The 13,795-nt window shown below is 47.0% G+C and overlaps 1 protein-coding gene across 10 annotated transcripts in view; it reads left to right on the top strand.

Annotated features, from left to right (window-relative positions):
* Positions 1-13,795, top strand: part of celf5a (cugbp, Elav-like family member 5a) — a 185,494-nt gene that overhangs the window by 90,556 nt on the left and 81,143 nt on the right. For all 10 annotated transcript variants that reach the window (XM_068591218.1, XM_068591216.1, XM_068591211.1 and 7 more), the window contains exon 3: positions 13,374-13,422. In XM_068591218.1, the coding sequence (XP_068447319.1) occupies positions 13,374-13,422 (49 nt within the window). The remainder of the gene's footprint in view (positions 1-13,373; positions 13,423-13,795) is intronic.

The following is a 13,795-nucleotide window of genomic DNA, read 5'->3' as shown; positions in this document are numbered from 1 at the left end:
GCGGTAGAGGCGCGCGCCCATGATGGATATATAAGTGATATAAATCATCTATTGTCCGTTGTGTTTCTGAAACTTGCGAGTGTTTCACTTTCCCGACTTTTTGAGTCGAGGCTTTTATTTTGTAGGCGTGTCGGCGCGGAGCGAAATCTCTTCGGGCGTACAGCGCGAGGTTAAATGCGCGTCTCTCGTCGCTGGCGGTATTTGAATAATCTTGAATAAAATGTGTTTACATATAGTCACGGAGTCTTTTAATCCTTTTTGACTTCCACGGTACGAAGCGACGCGAAAGGAACACAGCGGTGTGTGTGAATTAACGGCACGAAAGTACAAACGGAACGGCATATTGAAATTGCCCCCCACGGGCGACTCTCGGCACGCGCTGTGGCAGCGAGACACTTCCTGGTGCTGCTCCATTTTATATGTATGAAAATCTCTCACGGATCCATGATATACATTATAGATGAGGGCTCCCGTTCTGCACGCCAGTCACTGGAGCAGAATTTTCCATGATACGCACCCCCAACGCCGCCGCCGCCGCCGCCACCGCCGCCCACTCCTCTCCTCTCTTTCTCTCATCCCTCTCTCCATTCATTTCTCCTTCCATATGCCCTCCCATTGGAGCGTTGTTTCATCCCTCACCAACTCCCTTTCATCCCTCTCCAGCCCTTTGGTCTCCCATCATTTCATCCTTCCATAAGTCAAACCTTACATCTTTACTTCCACCCATCCGCCCTTCTTTCCTTCACTTATGCCGCCCCTCCCCCCACACCATGGAGCGAGCGAGCAACGAACATGTGACCCCCCCCCCTCCCCTCCCCATCCCCCTCCTCCTCTTCCGACTCCTCCCCCCCCCGCAGTGCCACCATACGTTGATTTGTCTCCTCCGGTTCCATATTGATTTTGCTTTAAACAAGGGGAAAATACAAGAAGAATGAGGTGCTGGAGGTGACACGAAATAGAAAAAAAAAGAGGTATGGTGGAGAGGGAGTGAAGGATGTTTCAAATCGGAGTTGGGTCCCGGGTGGGTTCAGGGTTTTACCAGGAGGTTACTGTTACAGAAGAGAAGGGGAGAGATTGAGCGGAGATGAAGAGAGGGTTATTTAAAAATCTTTTTCTCTTCCTCTCTTTCTTTCTTCCCCACCCTTTACTTTGTGCTTGTTAAATGACTTCTGGGGTTGGCTGTGTGGCAAATGCATCTCATTCTGTGTCATGCTACAGTTCCTGCCTTAAAATGATTCTCTGCTTAGTTCAATTTAAGTTGTGTGCAGAATAATCGATCCCCCCATTAATTCTACTTAGCCGAGCTTCACAGTACAAGCCCGGGCTTGACTGGTCCACCAAGGCCAGCGCCGCTGAATGGCTGACCTTTACACGGCTCGGACTGCCATTGATTTTCAGCAGGACTTATTTCATGAACTGGGGTTTGGGACAGGACACCCAGATGAAGATGAACTATGAGGGGGAAAATCTGTTTCTTTCGGTCTTTTCATTTTCTCTGCACTCGTCTCTCTTATTTCCCTCTCCTCCTCTGTCCTCTTTACTTTGGAATCAGTGCCGCACACCGTATCGGCTGAGCTCCGTGGGTGGCACAGACCGAGAGCAAATAAAAGCGTCCATTGTGTGACCCCCCCCCCCCCCTGACGCCCCCCCTCCCATCGAGCGAGGAGCCCCCCCATGTCCTGCCGGTGGAGTGTTGGAGTGTGAGCCTGCTTTAAGTTCATGCTTTAGTGTCTCCGAATGCGTGATTCTGTCCACGCTCGAGTGTATGTAGGTTACACTCGTAAGTGCTTTAGGATGGCTCTCTCCGTGACATGGCCCCTTGGTATTTGCAGTTAGGAAATAATGCAAAGCAGAGTGTGAACAAGCCATTAGAGCTCCCCGGACTGCCCTCAGAGCCAAAGAGACGAGGAAAACAATCCTGACCCCAGGAAACAGCAGAGAGAACGTCTACCTCGCGCCTGCCGGGCCGAAGAGGAGGGAGAAGAAAGAGAGAACGCCTCTCAAATCCCAAATGTAATTTCCGTAGGATTTAAGGTCCTTTTTGCTGCACAATGTTAAACCTTTAAGTCCTAATTGTTAGACGAATGTGCTCAGATGAACATCATTAAAATGAATAAATTAATAAATAATACAAACTAAGACAAGGAGGGGAGAAAGTGGAGGAGGCTGGTGAGTGTGATTCAGCTGGAGTTCATCCAGAGTGCACAGAGTGTCTCCCTCCCTGTCTCCGTCTCTCTCTCTCTCTCTCTCTCTCTCTCTCTCTTGGCCTGCACTGGCTGTATATCAGTGACTGTTGACTGTAAAAAAATACCTTTAAATTTAATGCCCGCTCATGAATACATGCATGCATACAAAATGTCCCCGGATGGTGGGAGGTGCAAAGGGGCAGGTGTGGTGATGGGCTGTCAAGGATGCGGCTGTAAACATGGAGGAGGATATGGTCTGAGGAGAGCGGTGGAACGACAGGGTGGGTTGCATTCCTAATGGGCCTCAAGTCAGGGCATCGTGGCTCGTCTTTCACAAGAAGAAGTCATGACCGGTCCAAACCCGGGACCATGAATATGTCTTCTTCTTGCCCGATAAGACACAAATACTCCCCTCGCCGTCCCAAACCACAGAGCCTGTGGATCTCCGAACGCATTTCAAACGAGGTGGGAGCCGCTGCCTTTTACTGTAAACCACCTCCAGGACGTGACACAGCTTCCTTCATTCCTTCCGCACTAAGGATTTCGACCGAATTTCATCATGAACACACACACACACACAAACTCGTGTACAAAAAAAAACAAACACATCCACATACCCCACCAATGAAGTAAGCCACCCGGAGTTGGCAGAGACACCTCCAATGTGTTTTCCGCTCCAGCGCTTCTTGTTCTCACTTCGTCAGAGTGTGTTTGCTGCAGATTGGGAGAAATGGTGAGAGGTCAGGCCGGTGTGCCGCTCGTCCGGCCCTCCAGGTTCTGTGCTGTTCAAGGTTGAATTAGACACTGCGAGAGGGCTTTTTGTGTTTATTTGACAAACAAGTGAGTTGAGTTGGACCGACTTCGGCTGGAAGGGAGGGAGACGGGGTGCGAGGGCTTGGAAGACGGGCCTGTCCCTCTTTTGTTTGGTGCTGAATGCGCTTATAGACAAGCAGGGATTTTCTCTAAGTGTCAGGATGAAACATAAGCAGGCTTTACAGCCAAGGGATGGAGCGGTGGGAGAGTGATGGAACCAGCAGAAGTCGCAGGTGACAGAGTGTGTGTGTGCGCTTGCGTGTGTGTGTGTGTGTGTGTGTGAGAGACGTGGGGTATTGATATGCTGGGAATGAGGCTCGGAGCAGATGGACGGAGCAGGCTGGCCCCGTGTCGATCCTGTGAGCTCTGGCTCCTTCTCGCGATGCCCACTTTGATGGACACAGACACGGAGGCACACAAACATGCGACGGCGCCGCGTCCAGATCCCACCGATTGGACGGCGGTCCTATAGGAGAACAAATGGTCCATCATCCTATCATTAATAAGCAGTATGTCACACTGATCTGCCGCTATGGCAGATGTGGCGGCTTAATGAGAGCGAATGGAGAAGTCCTCCAGTGGTATCGGAGCAGGCAGGACGGATTTGGGGGAAGAGAAACATATTTCCTGGATGGAAGAGAGACTTAAGGGAGACATCAAATTTATATATTGTTTTTAAATAATGCAAGCGGTTGAAGGATGTATTGCTCTATTATCCACATTTCTGACATAGATTTTTTTTTTTTTGTCTCTCTCTGTCTCCCTTTTTGTCCGTCTCCTCTCTTTCTGGCACCCCTCGGACTTCTCTCCCATTCAAAGCCAACATGCTTGGCTGCGCCGCCGTCTCTCCCTCTTTCCATCTATCTCTATCCTCCTCTGGCTTTTTCTTCTCCGTGTCCTCTCTCCCCCCTCCGAGGAGGGATGGCATGGAGAGCGGAGGGGTAGAAAAGTGCAAGTGTTGGTGAATTGCTAATAGGCAATCATAATGCTCAGGACAAGGATGCCTGCTGGAGGTCTGGGGACCATTAAAGAAACGTCAACTCGGCATAGGTATGCCAAGAATTATGAGTCAGTGGGCAGCCAACACATCTTGGCTCCCATTGGTCAGGGCAGCAGGCCGTAATCTGTCACAATCCTGGAGTTGCTGTGACAGCAGCAGGAGCATTCTGGGCTCAACACAGAGGGTAAAGGAAACACGCAGCTAAGGGTGTGTGTGTGTGTGTGTGTTTGTGTGTCTCCATGTATAAGCCTGTATGAGTGTGGTTGAGTGGAAGGTAAAAAATGTATAGAAACTGACGCTATAGCTGGATCTCTCCAGATTAAACGTAATCACGTTGGTATGTTCAGTGAAGTGATTCTGTGAGTAAATTGTACCCCTTTGTTGCACCTGAAAGTCCAACAATGAATCTAATCTTAAGCAGCAACAACTAACCGCCGCGCTAGCATCCTTTCTGCGGGGAGTTAAGTCGGCGTCGTTCTTTTTTTTTCCTAACCAGTTTAAACTTGGATGAGTCAAAGACAGCAACTCAAATGTTGGAGAAACTGCAGCTGCGGGTAAAAAAAAAAAAAAAAAAAAATAGGATGCCATTTAATTTGTGTGGATTTGGCTTCAGTAGACACGACGCAGAACAAAACAAAGCCAAATGTGAGTTCTGGCGTAAAACAGATGTGGCTTTGAGAGCAAACATGAGCAGTTTGTCTCATCACCTGAATGAAGCACAACAAAGTAAAGCAGTATGAAATCCCTTGTCCTGTCCCACATGTTATATCCAGTACACAAACCGCCGGTAATCACTCCAGACCGTGAACGTCCCACAGATTGAACGAGACAGCAGAGTAAATACATATTCCATTCCTGCGTTCATACCTAATGCTGCCAGTGCTGTTTTTGTGTGGATTCATCGTAAATTGGTGACTTTCCAAGTCTAGACACTGCGAGGACGGAGAATCCGGTGAACTGTTGTGTTGAAAGATATGTTGTCGGTGTCCGTGCGATGGCGTGCTGGGAGGCTCGCATGCTGTACATGTAGCACATCATTACAGTAGGCCGGGACGTAATCTTCAAAGCAAATATCGCGGCAGTCGCCAGATAGGGAGCACGGCGTCGGCGCGTAAGGCCACCGTTAAGCATTAAAGCCTCGCGCGAGTCCAGATCTGTAATTCTGTCACGGAACACATCCTCTGCCATTTCGCTGTACTTCCTGATCACTCCGGACCCTCGCTGTGGCGCACGCCGCGATCGGCATGACGTTGGCCTTCTGAAGCCACTGGGCCGGGTCTGTCGTCTCGATCTTATCTTTCTAAGGACAGTTCCTCAAAATGAACTGAAGAGCGGAAAGCGAATCAAACGGCAAGCAGAAAGAGACAGCGAGAGAGAGAGAGAGAGAGAGAGAGAGAGAGTGTGTGTGTATGTGTTTGTGTGTGTGTGTGTGTGTTTCTCTGTGTGTGTGGGAGAGATGTGAGCCCACCAAAAGCTTAAGCCTCCAGTGTGCTGTGCAGATAAGATTCATTAGATAGGTCGGTAAATGCAAGAGAGAGGCAAAGCGAGTGCAGACACAGAGGGAGAGAGAGAGTGAGAGAGTGGAGAGAGGGAGGGAGAGAGAGAGAGCGAGAGATTGAGCTTGCTGCTGCTCCAGCATTTGTTGACACAGATTTACAATGAGTCTCCCACTGCTTCACGCATTACAGTAACACGCCATGTCAATAGCTCTCTGGGCTTGAAAAGCAGCCGTGCCAAAGATGTCTGGGAGTGATGCCCTTCCCCCGATAACCAAAGTGCGGCTCATAAGTCAGGAAGTGGAGGAGAAGGCGGCGGCGGCGGCAGAGGGAGAGGAACGCTATTTTATTCATTTTTTTTGTTTTGTTTTCTCTTATTAATAAATCCCCGCCCACGCGTTTCAATCTCCTTCATCTCTCAAGCTCTCTTTTCATTAGTTTCCCCGTTTCTGTCAGTCCTCCATGATCCTCTCTCTCTCTCTCTCTTTCTCTCTCTCTCTCTCTCTCCATCTCTTGCCCCTCTCTCTCTCGCCCTGTTTCTCTTTATCTCTTGGACGCCCCGCTTCAGGCTCAGTAGGACAGGATTTAGGCATTAGCTCAATCCCCCCCCCCTCCTATCTACTCCCCCTCATGATTGCACACTGTTTCTGTCACCCACACACCCTAGTCCACTGCACAAGTCTTGTCGGACTCAGAGTCTCTCATACAAGTAGTGGTGGAGAGCTTATACTCCACAAGACAGGAAGACATAATCAAGGAGACGGGACAAGCGTGCCGTGAGAGCGAGTGACAGCGCGCGCGTGTGTGTGCGTGTGTGTGTGTGTGTGTGTGTGTGTGTTGAGGTTTGGGACAGTGATAAGCAAACTCCGAGGTGCAGGGTGAGGTTTTTATGTGGCATGTTGAGTTCATCAGACTCTCTACAGAAGTAATAAAGAGTTTGATGAGACCCAACATCGGCCCATGCCACGCTGCTCCCTCTGCTGAGTCATGGGCCGCCACAAATGAGGTGCTTTTGATGGGTGACATTCACCTTCATGAAATCTTGATGAGAGCTGAGTTCTGCTGTCTGTGTAATGAGGGCTGGAGCAGTCAGACAGCTGGCCAACCACTTCAGCTAGTAAAGCAATGATAATAGAGGGGGTTGGAAAGCCTTTTGGAAAGCACTCGCTAGATGAACTTCAGGCTGTTCCTGGGAGGCAGTTAGTGTTTTGGGGGGAGAGATGAACAGGAACTTGGATGGCGTCAGACAACAGAAGGTCTAATGGTCTTAATCAGAGATGTAGCAGTGGTGCTAGTGGTAATGGCACTGCAGATTGCACATGTTTGCGAGTTAGCAGTAGCCTCATTTGTGTATTACAAGAAGCAGTCAATGTAACAGATGGATATCAACAGTTTTGTTTCCAAAAGGGGCCATTCAGCCGTCGGAGAGGGGGGGGAAAAAAAAAAAACAACTTACTCCTACAAAATAACCACAAACGCAAATTGCACTTTTAAACAAGAGTTGGCATTCTTGTCTCCCAAAGACAAAACTCGCTCTTACAGAATGTGCATTTTGCATTCAAAATGGACACAGCAGTATGGCGTGGAACTCCAAATCCGATACCGACTCGCTGAGGTCTGCAGGTGTCTGTCAGTCCATGTCAGCGCCTCGAGCTGTAAATCCTGTCGGTTCTGATAGGAATCCCAAAGCTTATAGTAGCTGCCATCTCCTCAGCACTGACTGATGCTTCTTATCTGGACCAACACACCGCTGCCGCCAGCACATTTTCACATATGGGTAAATTATAACTCCCCTGCACAAACATTTTCCCACATGCACTTAAGCACATATGAACACGCTCACATTGATTCGATATATTCACACATGGCAGCGCCGCTACGGCACGAGCACATCAAAGATCACACTACGGCCAGACATCTACATCTACGTGTCTTCATATTAACATATAAACTTACAAGAACGTGTCATGCATGCGTCAGCGTGTGTACCAGATGGGATGTAGATGTGTAGGAGATACTATTTCATCGTGTAAACACAAAACAGACAACGGGAAATGTCTTTTCTTCTATCTATCTATGGCAACGGTGGATGAAAATGAAAAACCCGATGTGATTCCTAGTGCGTGTTGGTTATATTGTCCAGAGGTTGCGCATACCTCTTGATCTTTATTTTATTATGTTAGCGAGCAAATGTTTGTCTTTTTCTTTTTTTTTTTAATCCGTCAAGCTCCGTTCCCTCCACGTTCTGCATCCTAAGAAACAGAAAGGATCTCGCGGAAAGATGGAGGCTTCACACTTGATGTTGGTAGCGTCTCTCCCGCCGCGTAACCGGCTACGAGAGCGTTAATTTGCCTCGGGATCGACAGCCGAGAGTCACGGAGCGTAGTTCTCCTCCTCGATGGGCCTCGCCACCCACCAGCAGCCGCGGAGCTGTGCGTGTGCAGGTGCTGCTTCAAATTTCAGTCGAGTTCCTCGCAGCTGACAGACGCTTATCCCCCGGGGCACGCTTTGCATCTCACTGTGAGCGCTTGTAACAGGGTTCCTCAAATGAGAAGGTAACTAAATAGCTGCAAACTAACTCGTCGCAGTTACTCATTACAACCAACAGGTAATCTGACCACTGCGGCGCGTCACTTTGTCCCGCTTTGTAACACAACTCTTGTAAATGAATACAGACGCAGGAGGAAACCCGCAGGACTCGTCCATCGCAGAGACTCCCGACTCGGCGTTTTAACGGCATTGCTTGTGAGGAGAAATCACGTTTACATGTGAGAGTGGTGACACGTCTTTTCATATCCCGTTAATTTACAATGTTAGGAAATAGTTCATTCATCAGCTCGACTAAGCCTTCATCTGTATTTGTAATCAATTCATTTAAATATTTCTTATTGTTAATGAACAACTATTGTGACTGCAATGAAGCACTTCTTAACCATGAATCATTGCACCACCCCTCTCTCTCTCTCTCTAACTCTCTATCTCTCTCTTTCTAGCTCTCTCTCTCTCTCTCCTGCACTGTACACAGTGCAGATTTATTAGTTGAAGCCCGGGGCCCCCGGACAGCCACCACTCAGCACTCCTTCAGATCAATAATTGGAAATATTAATTATATCAGCAGAGACGGCCCAGTCAGAAGGGGGCTGTTTATGCTCCTGTTACTGAGCATCGCAGCAACATGAGCTTTGATGGCCCACTAATACGTATTAATGATCCCAGGACAAACATTACTCTATATTAAACCTGAGTGAAAGCCAGAAGACGTCGCACATATTGTATGGCTATTAGAGTTATTTTATTGCAAGCGCTGCACTGTAAGTAAGTGCCGTTGCATAACTGCTGTAAAAAAGCCTTCTGCGAAAAACAGGACAGGATTTATTGCAATTTTATTCCTGTTTACTACATTCTCCTGTCTTTTTTTTGTTTGGATCGTATAAGTTAAAGACGAGCAAAGTTTTTGGGGCTTGGAACATCACCAGGTCTTTGAAAGCCTTTCCAAAGCAGTATTATTGCCTTGCTACTGGCCCTCTCTGGGGTTTCAGCCGTGTGGAGCCTGGAACTCTATACTGCTCTATCCCGCTCAACTCTACTAGTCATGAACTCATTACTGTCGTAGATAGTGCCAACAGTAGACTCTAAATCCTCCACACTGCTAACAGGCCAAGTCCCGACTCCAGTTCCTTGACTTGCTCCGTGTAATTTGAAATCAGACAGTGGAATGTCTTTTGTGGCCGAAGGCCTTTGGTCCTTTTTGTGGCTAATAACTGTTGACCCCCAGCCATGCCAAACCGTACCAGTTTAATGATATGAAAAAAAAAAAGAAAAAAGCCAAGATCTGTCGCATGTAGGCGTATTGATTTGCAGCTAGTTTCAGTCAAGGAATAGAAATAGCCAACATAAAAACAGACAAGCCAACAGGCAGTGTGTGTATATCCCAGGCCCATTGCACACTACATTATGTACTTTAGGCCTAGGGGTTTCTATCTCACCCTCCATATAAAACGGCATACTAGTGCTAAGAGCTTTAATTCAACTGACTGGAGGCTTAACTTGGCAAATGAGACGGCTTAATAAAACCATATGGAACTATAGATTTGTCAAAGCCCTCCGAGCGGCACAGTTTGTGCGGAGTGGGAAAGTGAGAAAGACCAGTGCTCGAACGAGGAAAAACAAAAAAGCTGCATTTTCTACGAGAGGGGGAAGTGAAAGAATAGTAACTTATTTGAAGGTTGTGAAGCCACGGAGTTGTTGTGAGTCATCACAGGAGCGTGTTTATTCAGATGAGAAAAAACACATTCAGCTCACATTCACTTTAACTTGGCCTTTGAGATACAGAAGAACTAATGCAAAGCGCCGTCTGCGTAAATAATGTCCCTAATGTCCTCAGAAATGTGCCCTCCCCAACACCAATGTGTGTTGTTTCCTCAACATAAATACACTATTGTAAAGCCTCCCTCCAAACAGAATTCAACACAGACTTGTCAAATAAGTCCTTGTTAACCTTTTGCTTACCTCATTATTTTGCACAATAGTTTATTTTTTTCATTGCGGAAATAATTAGATACATGAAGACACATAAAGCACATTCAACAATATATCAGCATGTGGGATTTTCTCATCAGTGATGTCATCCTGTTTGATATGAAGTGTCTACATTAGAAATGTCTGTTTATCAACATTCAGGTGAAGTTTAATTATGACACCACATTGGATTTTAAATGTCCAACGGGCCCATCCATGTTACTGAATTTCACAACCCCGAGCATTTATATTGTATTATATATTTATATATAAAATCCATATATAAATGAGAAAATGCATTTAGCATTATTTATTAACCAAACTCATGCTAACTCATGTTCAATAAATCAAGGTACTTGAGACAGCTGCACAACCTCGCTTATATAAACATGAAACAACGGACAGATTAAGATTTCCCCCTTAATGTCACAGGCATTTTCATAATTTGGCCATTTGGTCAATTTATATTTGAACCAGTCATTTTTTAGCAGGGGATGCCCATTGGGAAACAAGTGTGTGTGTGTGTGTGTGTGTGTGTGTGTGTGTGTGTGTGTGTGTGTGTGTGTGTGTGTGTGTGTGTGTGTGTGTGTGTGTGTGTGTGTGTGAGAAAGGCAGAAAGTTAAAGTCAGAGAAGTAGAAATGTCACTCAACAGAGAAGCAATCTTATCTAAGAGTTGCAGGCAGCTTTCTCTCTCTCTCTCTCTCTCTCTCTCTCTCTCTCTCTCTCTCTCTCTCTCTCTCTCTCTCTCTCTCTCTCTCTCTCTCTCTCTCTGTACTGTATCTCTCTTTCCCGTCTCTCCATCTCTTGTTGTCTTTTCCCACTATCTCTCCCCTCTTCTTCTGGTTCTCTTTTCCCCCCTTCACTTCCTCCCTTCACCTAACCGCTCCCTTAACTCGCTGAGTGAGGGATTGAGCATTTACAATTAAAACCTGTTACTGTTTGTAAAGGCAGCAGCAGGGGACTCGTCGCTCGCTTCAACGTGGGCGTGTCCAGATGCAACGAGCTCCAGCCCACCAAGCTCGGGAGCGAAAACACGCCCCTACCGTATCTGGAGTTCAATGAAATGAACGGTCTCCTTGCTGCTCTTTATTTAAAGCTACCGAATCGCAAAGTGTGAGCATGAACATAGAACAATGAGCGCTTTGTAACGGGCTCCCAAGTTCTGCTGGAATCGCGCTATTTTTGGTGTTGAAAGGGGAATGAAGCAAACTGAGAGGCATCAGTAGCGACTGTTCGGGACCATAATGCATTGCTCTCGGGCAAATAAATAGACCATTAAGCCGGTCGCGTTGGAAGCCGAACAGTAACTAGCTGTGTAGAGAGCCGCTTCCCACGCACAGGCCCCCCCCCCCGTGGAGACGGCTGAGATCACAACGCGGTGGAGGAGCAACAGCCGCGGATTTGGCCTCCTCCAATGTTCGTTTGAACAACAAAAAAAAAAGGAAAAAAAAAATCAACTGGCAGCCTCTTTTGTCCGTTTGACATGTCAAAGGCAAATTCAAAGATTCCCCCCGTGTTGTAAAAAGTTATCCGCGAATTTGTCTCGCGGATGTTTTTTTCCCCCTCTCCGTTCGGAGGTGTTTCTGTCTCAGAGGCTGCTTTGAACGCGTGTGCGATGGAGTCGCGGTTGATTCTGTAATCTACCCGTACATGCTGTGGAGCAGTGCGCCCTGTGGCTCGGCATTAGCATACTGTAGGGTTACTTTGCTCGTGTTGTACAAGGGGAAAGAAAGCACTCGAACAGGCGGGGAGGGAGGAGGATGGGGAGGGGGGGGGAAGGATGGGGGGAGCGAGCCAAGAAACAAGGCGCTAACACCTCAACCTTCACCAGCACAGAGCATCCTCCCTGTTGTTCCTACAAAGACTTAGCCGGCGCTAGATATCATTTAAGATGGGTAAATTTATGGAATCATTTCGGCGAGGGAAGGTTACTCAGTTCCTCAAGGTGAAATTGGATACGTTTAGCACTTAATGAATCAGGCCTGGGCCTCTCCCCCATATATCAGCATGTTATTAAGACATTTTAAAATCCCATTATGGTGTTTCTCCTTGAACATGTCATGCTTTTATTGGACTGCCCTGTCTTTAAATCTGACCTTTTCAGCCCCGCTCTGGTATCGAACAGAAAAAGAGATACATGACAGGGCGATGGGACGAAATATATACACATGTACGTATAAAAATATCAGCGCTGGGAGGTTTTCAGTGACGTGACTGGGATGCCCCGTAATGGGAAATAGTTTCCAGCAGTAAAAAAGATGCTTAAATAGGAGCTACAAAGGGTTTACAGTAAGCGGCTGAGTGTGATGAGAGGTTGCTTTTATGTCCCAGTAATCTCGTTATAAATTGGTGCCACTTTTGGCTCCAATTTTATTAAAATGTGTGTGTTTTTATTGTTCAATCCATTTGTTTTGGACTGAATCATGAAAAGAGGGGCACTGGCTTCAGATCAATGCACATAAATTATATTGAAGGCTTTACGCGCTGCCACAGTCCATATATACATATTACATGCATGTGTGTGTGGGTGGGTGTGTGCGCAGTGTGTGTTCAGATATGTGACAATGAGTCGTGTGTTCAACTTTAAAAAAAAAAAAAAACTGTAACAAACATATTGCAAATCACAGCTCCATCTTTCAAACTTGCACTGTCTGGAGAAATTGTTCAGCTCGAACAACAATAATGAAAAAAAAAAAAGAGAAGGAAGTCAAATTGGGGAAGGAGGAGAGCGTGACACAAAGGCTGTGATGACAGAGGCATCTAATCCAGGCAATGCCATTCTTATCAGGGTCCAGTGGATTAGAGTGAGCCTCCTAACCAGAGAATCCTCACCAGCCAGACGCTCTCCACAGCCCAAGGGCCTGGATCAATAGGCCCGCATTGATCTCTTTCCTCCTCCTGGCTGGATCCACTTTTAGTGGGACTGCCTCAGCCTCTATCACTTAGACACACATCTGCAGCCTCGCAACTTCCCCGCGCACCGCAACCTCGAATGGACGTATACTTGATGGACACACACACACACACACACACACACACACACACACACACACACACACACAAAGACGCACATTTCCTGTTTCATGTGTGGACGAGAGTTGTTTTGTTTACACTGAATAACCGGCAGCAGAAACACTACAGTGTCAAGTCAAGTTAGCTGCATGATGGTGCTTTGGTTTCCTCCCCAGCCGAGGCACTTTGATCAGTCGCGCAGCACAGCCATTAGTATGGGTGAGAGGGCCTTGACACCTCTGGTTTGTGGCCTCTTGTTGTAGCAACGACAGCCCGAGTCGCCAGCGCTAACCTCTCTGTTGCTCTTTCTTCTCTCTCCCCCCCCCCCCCCCCTTCCCTCCCTCCAGATGACTCGCCCCATCCAGGTGAAACCGGCTGACAGCGAGAGCCGTGGAGGTAGTTGTCTTCTTTTCTCCATCATTTATTCATGTCCCCTTTTCATCTTCCTCATCTGGGCTAATTCTTTTCATTATTTCCCTCTGATCTCATCTGTTCCACTGCTCTCCATGCAATATTTCTTCAGCCAACAAAAAAAAAAAAAAAAAACCTCATTCCAATTCCTTTTATTCTCATGTTGCTGCACTTGCATACACAATAGTGGCAATGTGATCATTTCAAACAAAGTACCAAATAGCTGAAAGCAAAGTGTCTGAATGTATATAAAACACATTACGTCTCCTCATCAAACACAGCGATTTGATGTCATCTTGGTTTGACTGTCGGCCCCTCAGCCGACATTTTTTTTTTTACTAGAAATGTAATCCCACTT

Source organism: Clinocottus analis, unplaced genomic scaffold (genome assembly GCF_023055335.1).
Source record: "Clinocottus analis isolate CAN_PGR_092001 unplaced genomic scaffold, fCliAna1.0.p SCAF_25, whole genome shotgun sequence".
NCBI lineage: Eukaryota > Metazoa > Chordata > Actinopteri > Perciformes > Cottidae > Clinocottus > Clinocottus analis.
This window is presented reverse-complemented; position numbering and strand designations above follow the sequence as displayed.